General features: G+C 35.5%; 1 protein-coding gene across 2 annotated transcripts in view; it reads left to right on the forward strand.

The window, feature by feature from the left end:
• Nucleotides 1-202: 202 nt before the first annotated feature.
• The window catches only part of LOC115953107 (regulation of nuclear pre-mRNA domain-containing protein 1B-like), a 33,513-nt gene continuing 6,483 nt past the window's right edge, over nt 203-27,232 (forward strand). Inside the window, exons 1-8 of one of the 2 annotated variants that reach the window (XM_031070610.1) lie at nt 203-385; nt 3,160-3,240; nt 4,298-4,422; nt 18,224-18,471; nt 21,720-21,875; nt 21,967-22,123; nt 26,431-26,570; nt 26,671-26,706. In XM_031070610.1, the coding sequence (XP_030926470.1) occupies nt 4,344-4,422; nt 18,224-18,471; nt 21,720-21,875; nt 21,967-22,123; nt 26,431-26,570; nt 26,671-26,706 (816 nt within the window). In that variant the 5' untranslated portion in view covers nt 203-385; nt 3,160-3,240; nt 4,298-4,343. The remainder of the gene's footprint in view (nt 386-3,159; nt 3,241-4,297; nt 4,423-18,223; nt 18,472-21,719; nt 21,876-21,966; nt 22,124-26,430; nt 26,571-26,670; nt 26,707-27,232) is intronic. The other variant, XM_031070609.1, reaches the window with a different exon arrangement.

A 27,232-nucleotide genomic window follows, 5' to 3' on the forward strand; every position in this document is an offset into this window, starting at 1 on the left:
TTCTTTGCACTCAATTTGTTAGATACCAAAATAGTTTCAAAACCTTGACTAACTAATAAAATAGTTAATTTGATTATTTTGGGGAAAAAAATCATAAAAAAAAAATCCCAAACAGTGCCAAGCCCTACTTGTGTCTCTGCTTACATCACGTGCCACGTTTGCACCTCTTATTTCTCAAAATTCATTTTCCTGAACACTCTCGATTCAATATATATTTTTTCCACTTTCAAAAACAAAAACCAAAACCAAAAGAAAAGTAATTGGGTTTTCTTCTCTTCTCTAGGGTTTTTGGCTCGAACAGGTCTGTGTATTCAAATTCAATCTCAAAGTTGGAGGAGCTCAAAGCTTAGCTTTTCAATTCATCTCTCTCGCACCTCTTTCATTGGTATAACTCTCTCTAAATTTCTTTAATTATTTATTCGCTTTTTCAAAGCCCTAAGCTAAAGCCTCTGTTTTTATTTATAGTGGGAAATTTAAATTTACGAAAAAGATATGAATTTGAACTACTTGTTTCAGGCAGAGTTGGTTGCGTTATTTTTCTTTTGCTAAAGTTATTTCCTTTTAGTTTAGATAATTAAGAATTTACGATTATAGTTCAATTTTAAAATTTTTTTTCCTCATTTTTTTTTGAAATTTTATAAAAAAATTTGTTTTTATGCTGCTGTGGTTCATTGAAAAAAACTGTATTTCATTATTAATTATTAATCATAATAATCACTATGTTTTAGTCGTTTATTTTTTATTTTTTATCATATATATATATTATTGTTATTATTATTAGTGTTGGATTTGGTGGTCTCATTATTTGATTTGTCAAAAACAGTTCTCATTAAATAGCTAAAACCAGAAGAAGCGAATTTAAAGTACAGGTTAAAAGAATAGTGATCATGGGGAAATGGGTATCTTTTAAAATTTAACTACAAGTATAATTACATTGCAATAATTAGACAAAATAGAAACCCTCTTTCTGAGTACATGCAAAAGGGCTTGTAATTTATATTTAACTTTCAATGTCAGGTTTCTATGAGAATTGATACCATTATTATAACCAAATAATAATAATAATAATAATAATCTATATTATTATTATTATTATTATTATTATTATTTTATTATAATGTGTGTTGGATTTGGTGGTGTTATTATTTGATTTGTCAAAGAAGTCCGCATTAAATGGCTAAAACCAAAAAACTGAATTTAAATTACAGGTTAAAATTGACTTGTCAAAAATAAAATAAAATTACAGGTTAAAATTAGGAAATTGAGAGAGAAAAAAAAAAAAAAAGAGATAATGGGGAAGTGGTTATCTTTTAAAATCTAACCATCTATAACTACAAGTATGATGATGGTTGCAATAATTAGAAAATAGAGACTCTCTTTCTGAGTACATACAAAAAGGCTTGTAATTTATATTTAAGTTTCAAATGTTGGGTTTCTATGGGAAATGTAGTGAAGTTTTTTGATTTGAGTTGAAATACAAAGTTACTGGCATTCTGTCTTTTTCGATGCGAAAAAGAACGTGCATTGCGCTTGGTTTGTCGTAGTTTGCGTGTTGATAATGTTTACACGTGTAAGATGATGGACATGTGAGAGCGTTGTTTTTCTGTCTCAATGCCTCTGCCTTCACTCTCTCCTCAAGCTAGTACTTCATAACATGTCTTGATTTGTATTAGAACAATTGCCAATCACGAATATTGAAAGCACCCACCTTTTTCTCGTGTCTTGCATCAAGATAACTACTTCTTTCTATGTTTCTCCTCAATTAGTTTGAATACAAGTTTTTATATGCTCGCATTACTTTGAGTTCTCTTGTTTGACATTTGCAACTGTTTCAAACCCCTACTTTTGGTGTCTGCATTCCTCGAGAGTTGAGACATTCCTTCCCCCACCTCCGTCTCCCATTAATTTTTAGAGTTAGATGCAATCTAGGGTTAATTATGGTTATGGAGTCTTACTTATCAAAAAAAAAAAATTATGTTTATGGAGTCTTGTTGCTCAAGTTTAATAATGCTAAAATATGGGGTGGAGGGGGGTGGCTAGGTAATGAAGCTGGTGTGTAGCACTCATGGTTGTAGTCTCTGGAAGGTATTTGGGTAGGGTGGGACTGTTTTGCCAATAATGTATACTTCAAGGTGGGGGCTGGAGATAGGGTTCGCTTTTGGCATTATAGTTGGTTTGGGGAGCAGTTTTTGAAAGAGCAGTACCACGCCTTGTATTCAATAGCAGCTGATTTAGATGCTTTTGTTTTTTCTCATTTGATATATGTGGTTGAGGTGTGGGTGAGTGACATTAGACTGTCCAGTTCAATTAATCTTTCAATGATTGGGAATTAGAGTCTATTGAGTCCTTGCTAGGACCTCTGTATTCTTATATGCCAAGAATTTTACAGGCCTTGGTAGATTGAGATGGTGTGGTGTTTGCTCGGAAATGGGTTGTTTCTTGTTTGATGTTAGGTATTATTATAGGATGTTGTGTGCCCCTAGGGTTGCCAGTTTTGTGTGGAGAGGCATTTGGTGCGTCAATGCCCTGAAAAGGGTTGCTTTCTTTGTGTAGACAACTTCATGGTGGATGATCTTGACTAATGATAATCAAAGAAAAAGAGGAATCATTTTAGTAGATTGGTGCTGTTTGTGTAGGCAAAGGGGAGAGACAATGGATCACTTGCTACTACATTACAATTATGCTCATGCAATGTGGGGCTGTGTTTGGGTTCTTTGGGTGATGCCAAAAACAGTGATGTACCTACTGGTTGGTTGGTGAAATTGGTTTGGTAAATGGTCTTTTGCTGTGTGGAATTTGGCACCCTTGTGTCTAATGTGGACTTTGTGGAGGGAGTGAAATTGTTGCATTTTTTAAGATGTGAAAGTATCGGAGATTCATTAGAGTGTAATGGGTCTTAGTGTTAGTAGCACTGTTCCAGAGTTCTTTCGTTTGCATGTAATTCTTGATGTATTTTTTAGGCTACCTTGTGTTCTTTTATACTTGAGGTAGACACACACACACACACGCGCGCACACACACACACACACACACACACACACACACATGGAGCATACACAAGAAATTTCTGTTATATTAATGGACTATTTGTAATTGCAATTTGGAATTAATTGCCTACCTCTGGGATTTCTCATAATTTGTTTTTATGCTTTTGTCAAGGTGTGGGACATCTCTGTCAGGCAGCTCAGGCTATTCAGAGGGAAGAAAAAGCTAAGACGGGTTAAGGAATGTTTTTTAGAAGTATGTTTGGGCTATCATATTGAAAGCACTTGTCTAACGCTTTGCTTTTTTTCCCTTCTTAGTGTGAGTTTGGATTAGTCCTTTAGTTTATTAACTTCTGTAAAGCTTTATGAAACCTTACCTTTTTCTAGGAACCGCTGTACTTTTACCAAATTTCAGCAAATGAACAAATAAGCTTTCAATAAAAAGCTTATCCAATTGCACACTTAGTCTAAGAACATAGAATTCTGATGCAAAACACTAGTAGGAAATTAGGAAATAAAGAGTGACAACATGAACAACAGTACAAACCCTAGGCTTCACCACCTAGAATCTACCTGCAAACCATAGGCATCAGTCACCACCTAAGGGCATCTGGCATCACCACCAACCAAAGAGAACAAAGGAGGAGACATATTCTTAACTCATCATAAAATTCTATTTATCTTTCACCATTACAAAAGTACCAATTAAATGGGTTTTAGGGATTATACTAACATGGAAAATGCCTAATCAAATCCCTTAAAACCCTCAACATTAAAAACTAAATTCAAAACTCAAATTCAAAAATAATTTCAAATTTAGAAACAAAATCTTAAATGGATTTGGTGCTCCCTGCATCAAATTCTTTTGTTGTATGATGGAGACGGTTATCCTGAACTTGATCTGGATTATAAAATAAACTTGGTGTACACTATATGGCAAGATCTGGATTCTACATGACAACTTTGTATTTTCAGTCAATTATGATTTTCATTCTTCAATTTTAGTTGGTAAGATGGTACCTTATGCATGTACAATAAACTGTTTTTTTTTTTTTTAATTCATATAAAAAAGGAAGTATGTGTGCTTTCAATTTGACATGGTAGGTTCTGAAACATATGTAACTCATTCTGGTTTAAATAATTAGTTTTCTAGTATTGTAAAGATTTGTACCTCTATCCATTTGGAAAGATGAGGAAATCCCTGTGGCATTTTCATAAGTTAAAATTTAACCTTTTTTTGTTTCTGCCTTTATTTTTTGCTAAAGCCTTGATTACTCTGTCATTTCAGAATACTAATATTTTCTTCTTGTAAGATATAGGGCTCCCTGCGTGGCATGTAAAATCTCGTTAAATAGCAGGATGAGCAACGACGAATTTAATGGACAGATATTAGTTGAGAAATTATCAAAACTCAACAATTCGCAACAAAGCATTGAGTGTATCCTGCAATGAAATTCTGATGTTTGTATCTGATTCATGCTCATAACAACTTTAATGGTTGATGGCTTTTTGTTTGTTGTATGCTGTTTGGTTATAGATTCTCCATATATATGGAATTCTAATGTAATTCCAAATTTTATTTGAGGAAGTGTGACCTTTTTTTGTGTGGCAGAGTTAGCAATACCACACTTTTGAAACTGTTTTCATGCATGATTATGAAATAATAAATATCTTGTTTTACTCACTGGAATTGCTTGTCTCCTTGCTATTAGATGCACCTGATACATTTCCCTTCTTTGTTGGGGTTTAGGGTTTAGATGAATATTGTGTTTTGGTTGTTACCTCTGAACTGGATCTATGTTTCAGCTAATTTCTGTTTTCTTTTTCTTCTAAAGCATGCTGCATTTAAATTTGTTGTGATTTCCTATTTAATATCTTGAGCATGGTTTGTTTTTGGTCTATTGGAGGCCCATAGAGTCTATGGGCTTCACTATGAGAAGTAACCCTTTCATCTCTCTTAAATCCCCATTCCCCAAAGTAGGCGGATCTCATGTCTTTTAATACCCACGTTTCATGGGCATTGTTTTTGTTGAGAATATTGTAATATTATTTTAACATGCAATAATTCCTAATGTCAAGCCACTTCTTTTATTTTTATGGGAAGCATGAATTTGTCTCACAAGATGCTTGAAAACGCTCCAAGACTACTCTATGTTTATAGCTCATGGAGATATTTCTTGAACCCTTTAGCTAACATTATGAATGGTTTTTTTACTTAACATTAGAAAAAAAAAAAGTTATGATCAATTAGTTATATTATTCTTGCTAGTGCTGATCATCTAATGGAGTTTCTAACTCTCAGTCCCTTCATCATTGTCATAACTTACATAAGCTTATAGTATATTTAATACTATTAGGCTTACATTTTTGATAAATTGCTGCACCCTGTCGTAGTGCATGAATATAATGTTTAAAACCCACTAGGCTTTGTTTGTTTGATTGGAAATGAAGGTGTTACAACCTGAGGAAGCACTAGACACATCTATGCTATACCCTAAAAGGACTAGTCAAGTTACAATTGGGCCTTGAATTGCTTATAGAGCCTAGTTCGCCCAGTAAACATCTAAAGTGGGACTCAAAATATGCCTGCCCAACACATTTATCCAATTCAATCCACATAATCTGGGGTATCTCAATTTTCCCCACTTAAATTCTTGATGACTTTGTCAGGTCTTATGTTGTGTTGTAGATTCTCGTGCTACTAGGAATTACTAGGTTGGGTCTGATACCATTTGTTACGATCCAAGGAAGTGCAAGCCACGTGTGACCTATACTTTGTTGTAAGATACAAGGAAATAAGTTTTATGTTTTTATTGAGCCTTTTAAAATATATATAAATTGACACAATTTCTTTTGTTTCTATAAGATCTTTTAAAATATGCTGATTTTTAATACTACTCTTTTCTGCCATTTCTTGGCCTTTGTTGTGGGATAAAAGAACTATAGCGAAAGTGGAGGAAGCAGTGGGAATTTCTTTGTTTCCTGCAAATTCAAAGACGTGTCTTATGGTTTTGAATGAGTGTTCACAGGGGTGTATGGTTGATAGTATTAGGACATTGCTCTAGGAGGAGTTATCGAGGATGATCGGCTGGTGGGAATTGCCCTGGTGGGAGGCGATTTTAATGTGGTACAATATCTTGAATAAAGGTTGGGAGTGGAGAACATGACCATACTAAGCTAGAATTTTCGGGCTTCATTTATGCTAATGGTTTGTTGGATGATCAAATGGAGGGAGGTATTTTCACATGGTCTAACGATCTATCATGATCCAAGATAGATTTTTGTTCACTCCGTCTATGGAGGAGCATCACTCCTAGATTGTGCAAAGATGCCTCCTGAGGTTGTTATCAATCACTTTTCCATTCTTTGGAGTGTGGGTTTATGTGAAGGAGATTAAGCCCATTTAGGTTTGGAAATGTGGTTAAAAGCTAATGGGTTCATTGAAAGGGTGAGGTCGTGGTGGGATTCTTATTAGTTCCTCCGTTCGCCTAGCTTTTTATGTTCACCAAAAGCTAAAAGCATTCAAGGGGTGACGTAGGACAAGGGGGAACAACAAAATCTGATTTGATATAGCTTGGGTTTTGAAGAATTAGGGTTAGGTTTTGGTAGGAAATAGGCTAGAAAATAATAGGGATTATAGGGTTTCCAAAGGGGACAAGGATTAGTAGGGTTTGGGAATGAAAACAAAGGTGAAAATGAAGATTTGGGTTGCTGTGAACAGTGATATGAATAGTAACCGTGAATAGTAAAATTAAAGAAAATAGATAAATTCTATACATCACACCTAGACTTCCTAAGCATCACACTTAGGGTTCCTTGGCATCACACCTCGGAGAAGGTTGCATCACACAAACCATAAAGAAAGCTTCATAGCTATTAAATTTTGAAAACATTCACCATCTCAATAGAAAGCATTGCAACTCTTTAAATTGAAGTCTAATACCTATTCCTATTTGAACTAGGATTTCTTAATAGTTAAAACCCTAATAAGACATGGATTTGGACTCCTTAGGCTTTTACTACTAAGCCCAACTAAATAACCAAACTTAAATAAAACCCAAAAGAATATCTAATGGACTGTTAGCACGGCCCATTCCAGAATATTATGAAATTTCAAAATTGCCCTTGATGCATAAAATAAAATAAAATATAATAAATCTGTCTTCCCATTGCCTCTTGCATCAAGGGGGATTTGAAACAGAGGAATGAAGAGGAGTTTGGCAATGTGACTAGAAGGAAGAACACATTGATGGCTACGATTCATTTTTTTGATGAGATTGGGGAGACTAGAGCTCCTGCAGATGAGGAGAGGGTGCAACGAGAGTAGGTTACTTCAAAACTTGAAATGGCCATGTTGTTGGAGGAAATAAGCTTGAGGCAAAAGTCTTGCTCTTGCATGCTCTGGCTTAAAGGAGTGGACAAGAATGCAAAGTTCTTTCACAATTTGGCAAACTCACATCATTGAAGCAGTACTATAGGTCGGTTATATGTGAATGACAAAAGCATAATAGCTTTCTATCAGCAATTATTCACCAAAGATGGAGTTTGGCGTCCCTTGCTGGATGAATTGCCTTTCTTTGATATTGAGGGAGAGAAGGTTAGTTGGCTGGACATATGCTTCATTGAGGATGAGGTTTTTGATGAGGTAAACAACACGAGTGATGATAAAGCCCTAAGACAAGATGATTTCTCAATGGCCTTCTTCCAGGCTTGATGGAGCATTTTAAAGGACTTTACAAAGGTATTTTGCTATTTCCATGAATATTGTACGTTGGAGAAAGCATCAATGCCACATTTATTACTCTCATTCCAAGAAAACCTAGGGCCTTGGAGATTTAAGGATTCTCGAGATGTTAGTCTAATCTTGGGGTCTACATGGTCTTAGCCAAATTATTAGCAAATAGGTTGAAGATGCTGTTGGAGAAAGTGGTGTGTAACTCTCAGAACCCTTTTGTTAAAGGAAGCCAGATCTTGGATTCAGTACTTATTGTTAATGAATGTTTAGATAGTAGATTGAAATCTAGTTTTTTGGGGGGGGGGGGTGGTGTAAGCTGAGTTTGGAGAAAGATTATGATCACATGCATTGGAGTTTTCTTATTTATATGTTAAGATGATTGCCTTCCACCAAAAGCAATTGGTCGCAGGTTCGATTTCGGGAATCAACCTCTCCAAAAAAAAGAAAGGGTTATGGCTGCCTACCATGACCTCTCTAGAATATGCAAAAGTGGGAATTTTGTGCATTGGGTATGACATTTTTTTATATGTTAAGATAATGTGGGCTTAATCCTTGGGGGAGGAAGTGGATTTATGCATGCATCTCCATTGTTTGGTTTTGAGTTTTGGTGAATGGTAGTCCAAGTGGTTTCTTTCAAATCTCTAGGGATTGAGATGGGTATTTGTTGTCCCCATTGTTGTTTATCATCGTGATGGAGGCCTTGAGTAGGTTGTTAGAGAGGGCTGTTGGAGGGCTTTTCGGGGTTTACAATTGGGCATTATGCAATTACGTTATCTAATCTACTTTTTGTAGATGATATGCTGAATTTTTGTGCGGCCAACTCAGAACAAATGTGGTACAAGATAGGTGTTTTTTTTTTTTGGTGGTTTCAGGTATTTCTAGTCTTAAGATTAACTTGGGAAAATCCAAGATAGTTTTGGTAGGTTATGTGTTAAATGTAGAAACATTGGTTGGTATTTTGGGCTGTAAGGTATCTAAGCTTCCGATGACTTATTTTGGTCTTCCTTTAGGGCCAGCCTTCAAAGAGAATTTTGTGGAATTCAGTGATAGAGAAAGAAAACTGTGGAATTCAGTGATAGAGAAAATGGAATGACAACTGGCTGGTTGGAAGTGCATGTACCTCTCCAAGGGAGACCAAATGACGCCTATAAAGAGCAACTTATCCAACCCTTCAACCTATTAATTATCCTTGTTTCCCATTCCCATTGGGGTTGCTAATCGTCTATAGAAGCTACAAAGGGATTTCTTGTGGGGCATACTTAATAATGGTTAGTTGGAGATGTGTGTGAGCCTCTTTGAATTGATCGTTTGGGGTTTGAAAACTTAGTCTTGTTCAATCCGGCTCTGTTGGGGATGTAGCTTTGGAGGTTTGCATTTGAGAGAGAGGCTCTTTGGAGGAGGGTGGGGGAGCTTAGATATGGAAGCTTGTGAGGAGGATGGTGCTCAAACGTATCTCATGGTCTGTATGGGGTACTTTGAAGATCATCAGGAAGGGTTGGAAGGGTTTTCACTGGTTTACAAGCTTCAAGGTAGGTGATGGCTCATTGATTAAGTTTTGTCATGACTTGTGGTGTGACGGACCACCACTATGAAATGGGTTATGCCTTTTCTTTTGTTGTTACATTGTGGGAAGGCTTATCGGCTGCGGTGTTTTGTTTTTAGGATTTTTGGGATCTCTTGGGTTCCCTCTTGTACGGTGAGAGATTTTCTATTTAGTTGGTGGAATTGGCTGGGGAAGCATTCATCCTCCATTTGGAATCTAGTTTCGCTGTGTTTGATGTGGTGTATTTGGAGGGAACGCAATCGGCGGACGTTTGAGGATTTTAATAGATTTGAGAGCCAATTGCTTGCTCTCTTCTCTAGTTCCCTTTTTGATTGGGCTAGGGCTTGGGGACTCACAACTAGTGACTCTATTCCTTTATTCCTTAGCTCTCTTCTTCTTTGTATTTTTTGACTTTCTATGTTTTTGCTTTTTCTTCTCTTTTGTAATTCTGTTCTGCTGGTGCTTTTTTGCATCTAGTATTTTTTTTTTTTTGATAGGTAAGAAAAATATATTCAAAAAACTGCTAGATGCCAAAAAAAAAAACACCAGCAAAACAAAGTACAAAAATGAAAAGAAACAAAAAGAAAAACAAAAAAGCATTAATTACAGAGAAAAAGAGAGCTAAGGAAAAAAGGAATAGAGTCACTAGAAGTGAGTCCCCAAACCCTAGCCCAATCAAAAAGGGAACCAGCGAAGAGAGCAAGCAGCTGGTCTTCAGATCTATCCAGATCCTCAAACGTCGGCCGATTGCGTTCCCTCCAAATGCACCACAACAAACAAAGCAGAACTAGATTCCAAATGTTAGATGAATGCTTTCCCAACCAATTCCACCAACTAAACAGACAATCTTGCACCGTACGCGAGGGAACCCAAGAAATCCCAAAAGTCCTAAAGACAAAACACCATAGCCGATAAGCCTTTCCACAATGTAACAACAAATGATCCACTGTCTCACCGCAACAACGACACATAATGCACCAGTCAACAAAATCAAAGCCCCTGAGACTTAAGATATCTCCTGTGAGGATCCTATTCCAAGCAGCTGTCCAAACAAAGAAAGAGACACGCCGAGGAGCCTTTACCTTCCAAATACCTTTCCAAGGAAAAGCAATGGAAGAAGAGCCATGTAACTTATGATAATATGAGCGGCTAGTGAAATCTCCATTTTTTGTCAAGATCCATCTCAAACGATCACCATTAGTCACAGAAGGAACATAGGAAGCCAAGAATCGAAAGAAATCATCCACCACATCTACCTCCCAATCATTAGGATCCCGAATGAAACGAACATCCCAAGTTCTCCTATCCCCTGCTCCTTGACATATCAGAGATGATTCTACGGATGCCTCTTTGTTTGCAGCAAAGTTGTACAAGGTTGGAAAAGCCGAAAGGAGAGGGAGATCTCCGCACCACCTATCTGACCAAAATTTCACTCTATCCCCCACCCCCACCTTATACTGGACATATTTGTTAAAAACTTCCCAACCCATCCGGATACTTCTCCACAAACCACACCCATGAACACCCCTTCCCAACTTAGAGGTCCACCCCGCCCATTCTTCCCCAAATTTCAAAGCTACCACCCTCCTCCAAAGCCTATTCTCCTCAATCCCAAAACGCCAAAGCCACTTTCCTAGTAAGGCTTTATTGAAAGTGGTCAGTTTCCTAATACCCAAACCACCATTAGCAATAGGCAAACAAACCTTATCCCAACTCAATAAATGAATCTTAGAATCACCCCACAGGAAGTCCCTTTGAAGCTTCTCAATTTTGTTGGCCACATGTGTAGGAATGGTGAACAAAGATAAGAAATAGGTGGGAAGACTAGAAAGCGTACTTTTAAGCAGTGTCAACCTACCACCTTTAGATAAATACAACTTCTTCCACCCTGTCAGCTTCCGTTTAATTTTCTCCAAAATAGGGTTCCAAATAGAAGGGGATTTATGGGACGCTCCCAACGGCATACCAAGATACGTCATTGGCAAGGCCCCGATCCTGCAACCCAAAAACTCTGCCAAAGCCTGCATATTATTTACCTCCCCTATAGGAACAATCTCACTTTTAGCTACGTTAACCTTCAAACCAGTCACAGCCTGAAAACCAAGAAGCAGCAACCGAACATGAAGGATTTGCTCCACCTCTGCATCGCAAAACAAGATAGTATCATCCGCAAATAGCAAGTGGGAAACGCATTCCCCTCTACCCCTCCTACCATCTGCCTTAAAACCACTAAGTAAACCTGCCCCCTCCATTCTCTTCACCATCCTACTAAACACCTCCATCACAACTAAAAATAACAAGGGAGACAGTGGATCACCCTGTCTCAATCCTCTAGAACTGCCAAAGAAATCAGCTGGAGACCCATTTACCAAAACAGAGAACTGCACTGTCGAGATACAAGTACGAATCCAGCTACACCATTTCTCCCCAAAGCCCATTTTCTTCAACAACTTCAGAAGCGCCTCCCAATTCACATTATCATAAGCTTTCTCAATATCTAACTTACAAATCACCCCCGGAATCTTACTCTTCAATCTGCTATCAACACACTCATTGGCAATAAGAACTGAATCAAGGATTTGCCTACCTCCCACAAAACTATTTTGAGATTCAGATATCAATTGATCTAACACCATTTTCAATCTATTAGCCAAGACCTTGGCCAAAATTTTATATAAACTCCCCACCAAACTAATAGGTCTGAAATCACGAATGTTGGAGGCACCATTTTTCTTAGGAATCAAAGCTATAAAAGTAGCATTAAGAGATTACCAGTCACCATTTTTTTTAATATACTTTTTCTTACCTATCAAAAAAAAAAAATAATGAAATATTAACGTATTCCAAAAAAAAGGAAATCTGAAGTGATATTTAAATGCGAAGTGAAAGGTGTCACAAAGTGTTGGAAAAATTTAATAAAATGATATTTTAGGTGATAATAGCATTAGTTTTTATCATAGACGTCTAAATTCTTTGGACGTTATGTTTGATTTTTTTTTTTTTCATTTTAATAAAGGGTAGAAAAAATTGTTGACAAGAAATTAAAGGTAAAGAATCAGCGACATAGAATACCTTTTTATTTTTAGAAACAAAATGAGTAGTGCTAAGGATGGATAATAAGGTGTGAAATAAATTATCTGCGTAATTTTATTTTCTGAGAAATTGCACCACCTGACACATCTGACAGAACTGTCAGATGTGTCAGGTGGTGCAATTTTATTTGTCCTTGTATCAAGAAACATAGAGTTAGAGACCTTTGATTTGATGGATTAGATTTTGCTACTATTGGAGAGAATGAAAGATATTTGCTTGAGAGGAGGTTTGAGAAGGAGGAAGATTATTAAGGTGTTGAAGGAGTTACAAAGAGATAAAGCCCCATGGTTGGATGTTTTCACAATGTCTTTCTTTTAACAGTGTTGGCAGGTGGTTGAAGTGGATGTTATGACATTTTTTTGAGGAGTTGCATGAGCACGGTAATTTTGAAAAAAAATTCCCCCAATACATCTTTTGTTACCTTAATTCCAAAGAAATGCCACAAATAATAAGAATTTTTAAGCTATTAGTTTGGTTAGGAGTTTATATAAGCTATTGGCAAAGGTGTTGGATAGATCATGGAAGTCAAAGGCGAGGCGCCTTTATTGGGGGGCTTGGCGGCTTGCCTTTAGAACCTAGGCGAGCAAGGCTAGCGCCTTAAACCATAAAAAAGGCACTAAGGCGAACGCCTTGTTTTATTTTATTATTATCAGTATTATTTTTAACATTTTAAAAATGAATTATTTATTTAGGAAGCTTGTTGTAAAACCTATTGTTAGATTATTAATTTACAAAAGCTTATTGTAAAACCTATTGTTAGATTATTTAGTCTATAGAAGCTTGTTTCCTCATGCAACATATAAAAAAAAGCACTATAATATTTCAATACATTCTACTCATATGATTTAAGTTCTGTATGTATAATAATTATATTTAAAATTCACCTCCCCACTCTAATCGGGCTAGCGCCTTTTTGTTGCCTCACGCCTTGGTCGATACAAGGCTTTGGCGCCTTAAGGTTACACTCTTTCCTTTGACCACCGTGGGATAGATTGAAAGTGATATTTGTTTAGCTAATATTTGAGTCACAAATTGCATTTGTGGGAGTAGGAAAATTTTGGAATTGGTTTTTATTATTAATGAGTGTTTAGGTAGTAGAGTGAAAAGTCATATCCCATGTGTAATTTGAAATTTGGACTTCGAGAAAGCTTATGACCATATGAACTAGGAGACTGTACATTATCCAAAGGAAAGGTTGGATTTGAATGTGTATCTCTATGGCTTACTTCTCAATCTTAGTGAATGGTTCCCCTTCTGGTTTATCTAGTAGTTCAAGAGGACTGAGACAAGGTGATCTGTTGTTCTCATTGCTGTATAAACTCGTAATGGAGGTATTGAGTAGGTTGTTGAGGAGAGAGGCTTCACTAGGGGTTTTACGGTGGGCTCTTGTGCATGAAATGGGTTGTGTATCTCTCATATCTTATTTGTCGATGATACAATTTTCTTTAGCAATGCAATGTTGAATAAGTTCTTTATATTAGAATGATGCTGACTTGTTTTGAAGCTGTGACAACACTAAAAGTAAATATGAGTAAGAGTGAAATGATTCTAGTCGGAGTGGTTGGTATTGGTAACATGACAGAGCTTGCAATCCTCTGCTGTAAGATTGGGTGTTTTCCTATGACCTATCTTGGTATGCCATTGGGGGCATTTCTGGCAAACAAAATTGAGAGATTACGAAGGAATTTTTTGGGTGGTATGGGTGTTGAGTTCAAATATTGCCAAGTGTGACCTGGGTGTTACGAACTAGGAAGCACAAACATGGATACAGTTACGGATATGACACAATGACGAGTGATTTTTGAAAAATTATAACATGAAATGGCCGGTACAACATCGATATGACATAGATACGACATGGATATGACACCCTAAATGAAGTGTCCATGCTTCCTAGGTTATGAATATAGGAACCTTTAACCAAGCTCTATTGGGAAAATGATTGGCACTTTGGGATGGAAGGTACACATTATAGAGGAGGGTAGTAGCTGCAAAGTATGATGAGGAATGGCGGGGATTGAGATCGAAATCTGTTCAAGGGACTCATGGTTGGGGCTTATGGAAAAACATTAGGATGGGGTGGGACAAATTTTTACATTATATGCACTTCGATGTAAGAGACTATTGTTGTATTCTGTTTTGGCATGACATGTGGTGTGGGGATCTTTGAAGGAGGTATTTCCCTATCTTGAATGAGTGAGAGGTTTAAAGGGAGTAAAAACTTTGATGAACGTTCTTTTAATATGCCTTAAGGGGTCTAGCGTTGCATCTTTCCCATGAAGAGTATTTGGTGTGTTAAGGCCTGAGGGAGGGTCTCCTTTGTATGGACAGTAAGATGGAGGAATATCTTCCTCACGTGACAGTCTCATTAAGAGAGACTATAGTCTACACACTAATAAGTTGGTGTTGTATGTGTCGGTGTAGCGAAGAGATGGTGGATCATCTATTGTTAAACTGCATTGTTGCATTTGATTTGTGGAATTTCACCTTTAGATCTTTTGGGATGAATGGGTGCTACTGAGAAAGGTCATTTGTTTGTTGCTTGGCTAGAAGAATTGGATTGGTAAACATTCCTTGGAACTTTGGAACATGGTTTGAACAATATACCCATTATGTTTAATGTGGATAGTGTGGGAAACAAAATTGTTGTACGTTTGAGGATATAGGAGGTTTCAGTGTTGTTAAAAGCACGCTTAAGCTCGAAGCCCCAAGCTCTCAATGCTTTGCTAGGCCAAAAAAAGCTCATTTAATGAAGCGCACTTTAGGCCCACTTTTTTGAAGCTTTTTGAAGAAGCACAAAGCACTCCTAGGTGCGCCTTTTAATTTTATTGCTAAAAAAATATATGAATCATCAAAACTAATTGCTTGATCTTGGAAGAAATGGACATGGACCAATGATTTACTATACAACATTACAACCACTATCCATAGGGTGTTGTGTTACATATACTATTTTTTTATTTATGTGTCATAAGATACGAACAAGGTTAATTTACATTTCTTGTGCTTTTATGTTTAAACGTTCTATGACTAGATTATTATGATATTGACCATTGATAATTGTTTTCAATTTACTATTATAAAAATTTTAAGAATTGAAATAACTTAGGTAGAATTGAACTTACAAACATTATAAAATTGACTTCCCTAATAGGTAAAATATAGAAATTTTGAATTATTATTATTTTTATTATTATATGTTATGAATATTTCTATTAGAAGTTATGAGATATTATATTTGAAAATTATGCGCTTTACTTCAATCAGGCGTGCGCTTTGCGCTTTACTTCCCTAATAGGTAAAATATAGAAATTTTGAGTTATTATTATTTTTATTATTATATGTTACAAATATTCCTATTAGAAGTTTTGAGATATTATATTTGAAAACTATGTGCTTTACTTCAATAAGGTGTGCCCAGGCTCCAAGAGGCCTATGTGCTTTAAGTGCATTTGACGCTTTTACCAATACTGGGAGGTTTGGTGACTTAATTGATAGCATTGTTTTCGAGATCTTTGTTTGACTAGTCTTGTGATTGGGGTTTTACTAATAGAAATTTCACCATTGAATTTATAGGGTATAGGGTCGTTACCCCTCTGTACATAATACCTTTCTTTATAATTCTTTGGACTCCTTCTGTGTCATCACACATGTACATGAAGTAGTCTTCTTTCAATAAAATATTTCTTCTCAAAAAAGAAAAAAAAATCATTAATATTTTGGAGCTGGAAGTTGTATTTCATTGTGTTACCAATCAGTGTTTTAAAATCGGATTTGACTGGCTAGTTAAATTGATTTGTGAACTGGCCTCATTACTGGAAAATGGTTCAGCTTATTAAACTGTTCTTCAGTTGAACTGGTTTGAACAGGTTGGTTCAGTGGCTGAATTGTATTTAAACTGATCAAAGAACTAGCGATATGGTAAACTTTTTATCAAATTGGTAATTAATATATTTTTTTTTGCTAGATTAAAGCCTTTTTAGGTGATTAAATTCTGGGATGTGAACCACCACTGGGATGGATGTGCTGGTTGGTGCAAAGGTTGTTGGTCTTTTGTTTTTTGGGCTGAATAACATGAATATCATTAACAGAAGGTAGAGAACAAAAAATCCTGAGGGGTCCAACCCATCTCACTCCTTATCCAAGACAGCCTAGCTAGCCTAATCAGGGATGGAGACGGGGGTGGCTCCCTATGAAGTACAATTGGCTCCCCAAGTTTCTTGTACTTTGTTAATCCAAAATATTTATTATTTAATATGCACATCAAGTTAATAAATATGTTTGATGTGGATGTAAGTTGCAAAGTTATGAGCCAAATAACTGGCCTGCCTTGGGTATAACAGAAATCCCACCCATAAATCTTGTACTTCGTTAATCCAAAATTTTATTATTTAATATGCACATCAAGTTAATAAATATGTTTGATGTGGATGTTGTGGAAGGAATCAAATAGCTACACTTATGAAGATGCAGATAAATCAATAGCTCAGTTGGAGTAATTTTTGTTTTTTGAATAAATAGCAGCTCAGTTGGAATCATTGTTGATTCAAATTCTGTTTAATTGGTCTCGTGCGTGGGGTCTTACAAATAGTAATTCTCTTTTAGACTTCAAATAATCACTTTACTTTTGTGCATTTTTTTTTTCGTAATTATTTTAGGTTACTTTATGTTCATTATTGTGTGCATGAAGTAATATTCTCATAATAAATACCATTACTTGTAAGAAAGAGATAAATAATATAAATTACATTATACCATTATCTTTATAGTATATATACATAGACACACACACACATATATATATTGTTTTAGTTAATTATGGTAAATGTATTTTTTGATAAGTATATATGGCAAAATGTATTTCTCATCAAAACAGGTTGAACCGGTGAACAGACTCCTTTCTGGTTCACGCAGAGGCTCGGATTTTAAATATTGATATAAAATATGTAATGAGATATATCTGCAATATCTTTACTATGCTGATTAACATATTGATGATGAATTATCTTGTGATTTATTTGTTAGATATTTTGGTCAAATTTATGTTTATTTTAAGACATCATTTAAAATGTGTATTGTAACCATGAGTAGAATACATGTGGTAGATTCTGAGTAGTTTGGAAAAGGACTCATTCATTTGGGATTATGTCAGCTGCGTATTCATACCCATGAGTTTGTGATTTATCTACTAGTTAATGGATATCAGAATACTTGCTACTAAATTGAATGGGTCTTTGCCTGCCCATGACCTCTATCTTAATAGTAGGGGTGGCTCTTGTTCATCCACTCAAACGGACATTGTTTGTCTGCTACTCAAATACAAATCCAAGATCTCTTTTCTTAGATAGAGAGCCTGCAGAGAGCATGTTGAGAAAAAGCAGCCTTATCATTTAGTATAAGCCAGGAAATGGGTTTTGAGTCCCTGTGAGTTAATTGTTTATCATTTTCACACAAACCTACAAGCTTTCATGATAGCTCCAATGTATTGTATAAGGCCCTTTTGAGTTTGAATGTGCATTTGCACACTTTTGTGTTAAACACACGTTTTTCCCTTCTTAACACTAGATATGTGTTTCTTTGAAATGACAAGAAACCTATTATCTTTTCAAGAGCCACTGTAGAGCAATTTTGGTTTATGTCTTATCAAACACTAGGTTGTAGGTACTTAATGTTGCGTACACTGCAGATTTCTCTATTCAGCAATTGAATACTTTCATTGCAAATGTTCAATATTTTATGATAAATGGTTTATAAATTGATTTGCATTGAAATGATTAGTTGTATTTTTTCTAAAAATAGAGTTTTGTTTTCCTCTTTGATACTGTAACTTGGACATCGTGGTATGTTTCCCTTAAAAGATTTGATCAGCTTTGTCCCGTTGGTGTGTCACTCACCGGAAGAAGGCAAAACAAATTGTTGAAACATGGGATAAGCTTTTCAACTCTTCTCAGAGAGAGCAGCGTGTTTCTTTTCTGTATTTGGCTAATGACATTTTGCAAAATAGTAGGCGAAAGGGCAGTGAGTTTGTGAATGAATTTTGGAAAGTTCTTCCTGCAGCTCTCAAGCTTGTTTACGAAAATGGTGATGAGCATGGAAAGAAAGTGGTAACCAGACTGGTAAATCCTTTATTCATTATATGAATTGTCATCTCATAATTTCTTGTCTTACATATTGCATTAGGTAATAATTGAGAAGTCAGAAGTTACTATTTATATGCGTGCTCAGGAAAAAAGTGTGAAGATCTCAATTGATCTTACTGAATTAAGGGATGGTTGTATAGTGTGTAAGTGGGCAGGTCACATCGAGGGGACCTGAACCTCCTAAGAAACGAGAGGGAAGAAGATAGAACTTGAACAAATTAGACTTAGCCCTTTTTAATCCCATTACTCAACCCTCTAAATACCAGATTACTCAGTTGGTTAACAACCTAACAACCTAAGCAACTCAATCTAACCAACTTGTAATTAATCCATGTGATGAATTCCAATTTGTCACATGGTTAATCCAGTTGGCACAATGACTAACTCTAGTGTACATACTACAGATAGTACAGTCAGCTACTGCACAATGCCTACAGCACCATTATCTTGCTTGCTACACATTCAGCTAGTTCAGCTAGATACATACTGATACACAGGATCCAAGCCTTGCAGTAACTCATATTGCCACTATAGCAGTGTAGCTGCCCTTGACAATGCAGCTTAACATTCCTTATGAACTTAAGCACAATACAGATAACTCTTAGCATTAGGGTCTTAGCAGTGTGTGTGTGTGTGTGTGTATTATTTATGTATCTGCATGCATGTCTATGTAATTAACTTGGGGCGCAGGTGATTAATTTTACTTGTTCTGTTATGGGTGGTGCTTTTCTTTCTTTTTGTTATGGTGGCGTTCAACCACTTGTGGTTTGTATGTGAACTATTTCTGTTCTCCACTGAATGCCTAGGGGCTTGTTTGGTTAGAGAGTTTAAACAACAGTTTTTAGTGTTTAAACGTTGAAAACTGTGGGCAAAAAAAAAAAAAAAAACATATTTGGTAGGAGAGTTTAACAAAGAGTGTTTGAGTCATAGTTCTCAGTTTAGAGTGTTTAAACACTGTATTTTGAGAAAACCTCAAGAGGAGTTTTCAGTTTTCACATCATTTTGAAAACCAATACCAACTCTCTTACCAAACGGGCCCCAGTCCTTTTTATCCTATTTCTTCTTCTTTTAAGAGTATTATTTTTATCATCTAGTTTCCATATATGAGATCTTCTTTCACTTGCACTGAAATAGAACTAGATATTTCCTGGTAGAAGTTGTTAGGTCTCGGATCAGTCTTTCTAAAGGTCAACTGATATCCTGAAATTTGGTCTGTGGTTGTCAGTTTTTAATATGAATTGATTCTATCAAAATGGTATGCAACTGATATCTTTGACATTGATTCACACTTTGCCCTAGAGTGCTTGTGACACGGTAGCCAGAACCCTGTCCATAATAAAATTAAAGGGATATATATTATATTATATTATATTATTATAATTATGAGTGTATTCATAAAATGAGTAGCTGAAACGAGAATATTAAGATGGTTAAGTTGAAATACACTGAAAGATAGGATTTGAGATGGGGAAATTTGCTTAAAGATAGGGGTCACTCCTATTGATTAAAAGGTGAGGGAGAGTCGCGTGAGATGATTAGATCATGTTTAGAGGAGGGGGATTAATCCACCTATGAGAAAGAGTGAGTTAATTCATTGAGGGAATTGAAAAAGGTAAAGGAAGACCAAAAATAACATTAGTAAGTAAAAAAGTACATGTCAATTAACTGAATTAAGGAAATAATAGAGAATGACTTTGGATAAGAATAAAATGGTGGAAAATAATACATGTGGCCGACCCTGACTCATCTATTGAGGATCCATATGTGGGCCAAAAAAATTTAGGATCAACGCTTGGTTGTTGCTACTGTTATTGTGTGGGCACACACATATAATGTGTATATGATATGTATATTTTTATACATTCAATATATATGGGGTTAGTCCCATTATGTTTGATGTGTACAATCTGGCAGGACTGAAATTTTCGTACATTTGAGGATACGGAGACAACAGGAACCCGATTGTTAGCTTTGTTCAGTGGTTATTTATTTGATTGGTCTCGAGCATGGGGATTCACTCATACCAGTTCCCTTCCTGAATTTATGGAGTCAATTGTCTCTCTATTTAAAATTTTCCTTTTGTATTCTTTAGACTGCTGTGTCCATTGTACATTGAGTAGTCTTTTTGCTATAAAACATATCTTACTTTTATATATCTATATAAATGGGTTGAGAAACTTTGACATAGCCAAAGTTCTATCAAAAAGACCTTAGATGTAATGGGGCCCGTAGCTGTTGTCTGCTACATCACATTGCAGTTGGTCAGCTAAGTCTGAATTTTCCTCTTTTTTTATTTTTATTTTTATTTTTTTTAATTTTTTTAAACTGCTTTTAATCTATTTGATGTAAGGATATTATAAAGTGGAAATTCGGGTTCTTTGCCTTTTACAAAAGTACACTCTTTTTGGGATGCACAGAAACAGAAAGAGCATCTCTCCATTTAGGATGGATGGAGTAATATTTACACACACACACACACACACACACACACACACACACATATAGACACAAACCCATGCATACACCCCTCCCAGCTTTTGCTAACATTTTCAGTTGATTAATTTCACTCTTATAGTTGATGTTATTATACTGGACTTCAGATTTTAACCTGTAAAAAGATTCTAGCCAAAAGAGTATTTTGATCAGGATGCCACAATCTATGGTATCCATCATGATAGGGTATCATGCTGATGTGATTTAGATTTGAATCCCTTAATTTTTTATTTTTTTTATTTCTTATTTTTCTTAAATTTTGAGTTAGACACCATCACAACAGGGTATCATGCTGATGTGATTTAGATCTGAATCCCTTAAAATTTTTATTCTTATTTTTCTTAAATTTTTAATTGGACACCAGATCCTTGAACCCACCCGAGCCACCCACAATTGCAAGACTTATTTTTCAGTTTAATAGTTTTACAAAATGATGGTAACTTGTTGCCAAAAAATGGCATCAACATATATTTTAGGAGAGAAGCTCTTTTGGCTGCACATTTTCTTTCATAAATACTGCTCTAATTGCACCCTAACAACTGTCTTGTAGTCATGCCAAAATGTTTGGCAAGTATTGATGTCCTACAACGGAATATCTCAGTTAAGCATTCATTCATCTATATTTATGCTGCTTCATATTTGTGTATGTTACTTTCATTATGCTTTTAGTCCCATTACTTTGTTCATTCGCCAATTTTCTTTTTCTGTTGGGGTTTGGTTTCTTTGTTCAGGTTGACATATGGGAAGAAAGGAAGGTTTTTGGTTCTCGAGGGCGGAGTCTTAAAGATGAAATGCTGGCTAAGAACCCTCCTCCTCTGTCTGTGAGCAATGGAAAGAGTTCAAATCTTATCAAGATAGTGAAGAGGGATGCAAACTCTGTTAGAATTGTAAGCACTTAGTAGACAATCCTAATTTGTTGACTTTTCTTTTGTATTCGTATTTTGATATTGGGTATGCCTTTTTGGTATTTAACTTCAGAAATTGGCTGTTGGAGGTCTTCCAGAGAAAATACTGACTGCGTTTCAATCTGTACTTGATGAACATTCAACTGAAGAAGCTACGTTAAGCAAGTGTAGTGCTTCTGTACGTCATGTGGGTAAAATTGAGGAAGTTGTTGAAAGTAACTTAATACAAGGTAAGAGTTCTACTCTGGTGTTTGATGTTTTCTATATGCAACTTCTGTCTAGAATGAAACTCTAACTTCCTTATCTTACATAACGATGATTGACATCAACCTATGTTGTATGGATACCGACATGATATGGAGTACGACATGATACATAGTACGGTGAACACAACATTTCTTGAAAATCTATGACACAACACAGTGGGGTTATGACAATTAATTAATTAATATTTTCAATATATTTCATAATATTTAAGTATAATTCAGGTTTATGTAAGTTTTAAAAAGTATTATTTTATTTTAGTTTTTCTTTCTCATGACTAACATATGTTTATTTTAGTTTTTCTTTCTCGTGGAGATAGGGTTTGAATTCAGGACCACTTGCAATTTAAATGAGGACTACTATTGATTTGACTAAAGTACACATTAAAAAAAATAAGGTTGTAAATTTTTTTTTGATAAATAATGTAAGAAATTTTATTAAAAAGAAAGCCAAACCTAGACCCAGTACACTGGAAATGTACTATAGTGGCAAAAATCAAGGGCCCAGATATATGGTTTCAAATTTTAAACCATTATTAATGGACAATATGACAATGAAGTGATCAACTTTCATATAAGATTTAAATATAGCATCTTATATAGTTGTCTTGTGCTTTACAAAATATACACAAACATGATATTTGATAGCCATGACAAAATGAAGTACATGGACAAATAAAGAGCTAGAATGTTGAGTAGTGACTTCCATGCCCAATTTAAGCAGTAAAATGCAATCCTCAAGCATATCATTATCATCCTCATTAAGCTGAGGAGCATCATTATTGTCATCATAAAATTTGTAACCCAATCCTCTTTGTCATCTAAATTGGTCTTTATATAATAAATTTAAGGGTCCATGTCAGTATCATTAATTTCTAACACTTCAATTTAATAATTGATTTTTTTTTAAAATACAAAAGCTTAAAGAAGTGAGTTTTGTGCTTATTGAAAAAGCTCAAAGAAGCATGCAACTTTAGGTGCAAAAAAAATCTCAAATGCGCTCTAGTTCAAATGACACCTCCTCTTGTTAGACCAAGGTGGAGGGTGAAGTCGTGGTGTCTAATAATAATAATAATAACAGTAATAATAACTCTACATTTACTGACATGACTATGTAGTTGAGAAAGGAAGAGAGCATAATTTATGTTAAATTTTTTATTCTACCCTATTTGGATTCATCAAATACTTCTGCATGTGCTGACATACTAATCAAAAAAGAAATGAACTTTTACATTTACTGACTTGACAATTGAGTTGTGCTCTGACTTTATTTGTTTGGTCAACATGAAAAACACTGTGGTTAGTGTGAGTGAGTGTGTGTGTGTGTATATTATTTACTTTTGGGACTCAATAGTACTAATCATGAATATCCAACTCTCTTGACTTGTGCAAATGTAAGTGTTTTCTAAGTCTGATTAAATGGTTGGGACACACCTTTTTGTATAGTTAGTTGCAGATTTACGTTTGGATCTGTCATAGTGAATTAGCCAACGTGCACACGTGTCTTGTATCAATTAATATATGTGGTTTCAATGTGTACTATGTTTTTCTTTCTGACAGTCCATTTAGCAGCACACAATTTGTGGTTAATCATTTCTACTGAATTTCCTTTTCTACTTCCAGCCTAAGATCATAATTTGTTGTTGACACTCCTTTCAAATCTATGATGTGGAATGTTTGAAGTATTGGATATTGAGAGGTTATATTTATGAGATGAGGGCAAGAAAGGGTGTGGACTGTAGAGTAGACTTGTGGTTTTGTTGTTATGTTTACAAGTTGTCGTTATGGGAACATGAACTTTGTTGGACTCTAAAAGTATGGTTTAAAGATATTGTTGAGGCCATTACTGTTAATGGCTAAATATATGCATGGTGTTGTGAGGAAATTATTGTTGACTTGCTTTTAGTGTTAATGGATGTTTAACAGTCGACACTAGGCTAAATTGTTATCTTGGATCGTTACAGACAGCCTACACTATGCTAAATTGTTGTCTTAGATCATTACAGCTGTTAATTTACTTAGCTTTGATGTCTGGTTTGTGGCTCCTCTCAACAATATGTGAAATTGAAGGTTCTTAGGGACATCTCTTGCGTGTGAAGCATGACTTTCTTTTTATTTTTCTCTCCAGAGGATGGTAATGGAGAATAATTATTTGGTATGCATAAGGTAAGTTTTTCTCGTTGCTTTTATGTGTGTGTGCTATTTCCTGAATGTGCATGTAATCTTTGCACATTTTTGAAGGCTGCCAAGTTTGAGCTCTGAATCGGCTATATAAAAAAATAAATAAATCTTGTGAACAGAATCTTGAGTTCAGAAGATTTGAGACTGTTTTGATTGAATTCTTCTCCAACAATTTGGAATCTGAACTGCTTATTTGTACTGGGAGTTTCATGCTTCTAAATATTTTAGAAGGATCATAAGTTAACATCAAGATCAACACATGTCATTAGCATGGTATGGTGAGATCTTGCTTATATATATACCACCTCAATGTTCTAAATCATTTGGCTCTTTTTTTTGTTGTTGTTATTTTTAGTTTTCTTATTCTATATTCTATATTTATGTTTTTGAAGCTATTAGTAGGTTTTATTTATCTATTTATTAGGAAGTTATTAGCAAGGTGGAAGAAAATGTATCTTTCTAAGGGGGGTTGTCTAACTTTGCTTAAGAGTATGCTTTTGAGCATTCCCACTTATTTCTTATCTTTGTTTACTATTCCTACTAGGGTGGCTAATAGGATTGAGAAGCTATAGTGGGATTTTCTTTGGGTTGGTTTGGTGGATGAGGCATAAACTTCATTTGGTAGGGTGGGATAAGGTATGTTTTCCTTTTGTTGATGGTGGGCTGGGGATTAGGAAAATTACTACCTTTAATAAAGCTCTATCGGGTATGTAGTTGTGTTGTTGTGGGGTTGAGGAGACAAGATTATGGAGGTGTGTGATAGCTTTGAAGTTTGGGGAAGAATTGTTTTGTGGGGGGGGGGGGGGGAGGGGGTAGGGGTTCACACGGGTGTGGGGAGTAGAGTCTGGTTCTGGCATGATCATTGTTGTGGAGATCAGCCATTGGAAGGAACATTCCCGGATTTATTTGAGTTGGCTACTTATCGGGGGCATCTGTGGCGGATATGGAAGTGAGCCACGCTCTGGAGGAAGGGTGGAGTTGGGATATACGGTTCCAACGTGGTTTTAATGATTGGGAATTGGAGTTGGTGGGGACCTTTTTTCATACTTTGGAGTCACTATGTCCTCCTATTGAGGATGGAGATAAGATGAGGTGGTGTTTGGGGTCGAAGGGGGAGTTTATATAAAATCCTTCTATGGTGCATTGAGGGGATCTAGTTCTATTACTTTTCCTAGGAAGAGTATTTGGGGTGTGAAGGCTCCACATCGTGTATTTTTTTTGTTTGGACAGCTGCATGGGGGAAAATTCTCACAATTGACCATTTGAGGAGAAGAGGCTTCATAGTATGGATTGGTGTGTGGTGTTGCCTTTGTAGATGTAGTGGGGAGAGTGTTGATCATCTGCTATTACATTGTGGTGAGGTATCTTGGTTATGGAGCTTTGCTTTTAGATTGTTTGGTATTTGTTGGGTTTAACCTAAGAGGGTTATTGATATTTTGGCCAGTTGGAGGGTGCATTCTTCAAATATTTGGAATTTGGTCCGACATTGTGTGATGTGGATTATTTGGAAGGGAGAAATAATTGCATATTTGAAGATTTAGTGCTTTTTTGGGGATAAGCTCATGGCTTTATTTGTGACAACTTTGTTTGATTGGTCATGCTTGTGGGGATTTACTTCTAGGGAATCCATTCAGCTGTTTTTAGATTCCCTTTCTTCTTGTTCGTAGTTTTTTTTTTTTCTTTGTTTCTTGTACATATCTTCTTTGTTTACTTCATTTCTTTGATGGAGTAGTTTTTTTTAATACAACTTTTCTTACCTATCAAAAAAAAAAAAAAAAAAATTATATGTATTTTTGATGGTTCGTGCTTCTTGAGGAACATGGGTCACCTGAAATAGTTGGGTGCTTGAGTTTTATGGAGGATATTTAAAAATTTGACGTGTGGTAGATTTTATTAAATTGGTAAAAGAAGGGCCAATACATCAATATCTTCTTGATTTATTAAATGCTATTAAAGGTGTTTTGTTACAACACCTGGTACTCTATATGGTTTGTGATGGGCTGCTTGTAGTTCCACATTCACGACAGTGATGAATTCATTTATAATGGTTTGTTGATCTTTTTTTTTTGTCCTTTTCTGGTTAATGAAATCAGGAAATCAGCAAGGAGCTTCTGTGGTGGATGAGCTGCAAGAACAGGAAAATATACTTCAGCAATGTGTTGGACAACTTGAGAGTGCAGAGGCAACTAGGACTGCCTTGATTTCCCAACTTAAAGAAGCACTTCAGGACCAAGTATGGCCCTGTTATTTTATACATATAATCTTAATTTTGCAAGTATAGTTAAAGTCTGCATCATTTATAAGTGCTTACTAATCTATATATTTTTTTTCAGGAATCAATGCTGGAGTATATTCGCAGTCAGTTGCAAGTAAGAATAAGCATCATCTCTCTTTCTGCTCCTCAGAATTATTTGCTGCTACAAAATGCTTCTTGGCAAACAAATATTTGATGTTGAATTGCTATTTTATTTGCTATGGCACTTATAATCATCTTGTCAAAGATGATGGGCGCGTTGAACTAGTCTGTGGAATTTGGTTCTTAACTTCTTATAAGGTCAGCCATGTGGTGCTGGAGGATTATTAAGAATCTCTCTCTCTCCAAGCAAACAATTTGCTTATAGGTCCCCATTATTCGAAAAATTATCTTCAGAAAATTCATACTCTTTTGATAAGTGTTTTCCATAATATTTTAACTTCTTATTTGTATATTCTTAAATAAAGTATATATTTTTAGTTTATGTAATACTTATAATATTTAAAGCACTGGAAATTTATAATTATACTGAGTGAAAGATATAATATGTTATATTAATTTTTATGTTATTTATTAATCTATAATATACGTTGCCAATGGTTTACAACAATGAGATCTAGCTCAAACACTAGGAAGCATGG

The sequence above is a fragment of the Quercus lobata genome, chromosome 7, assembly GCF_001633185.2.
Source record: "Quercus lobata isolate SW786 chromosome 7, ValleyOak3.0 Primary Assembly, whole genome shotgun sequence".
In the NCBI taxonomy this organism is placed as follows: domain Eukaryota; kingdom Viridiplantae; phylum Streptophyta; class Magnoliopsida; order Fagales; family Fagaceae; genus Quercus; species Quercus lobata.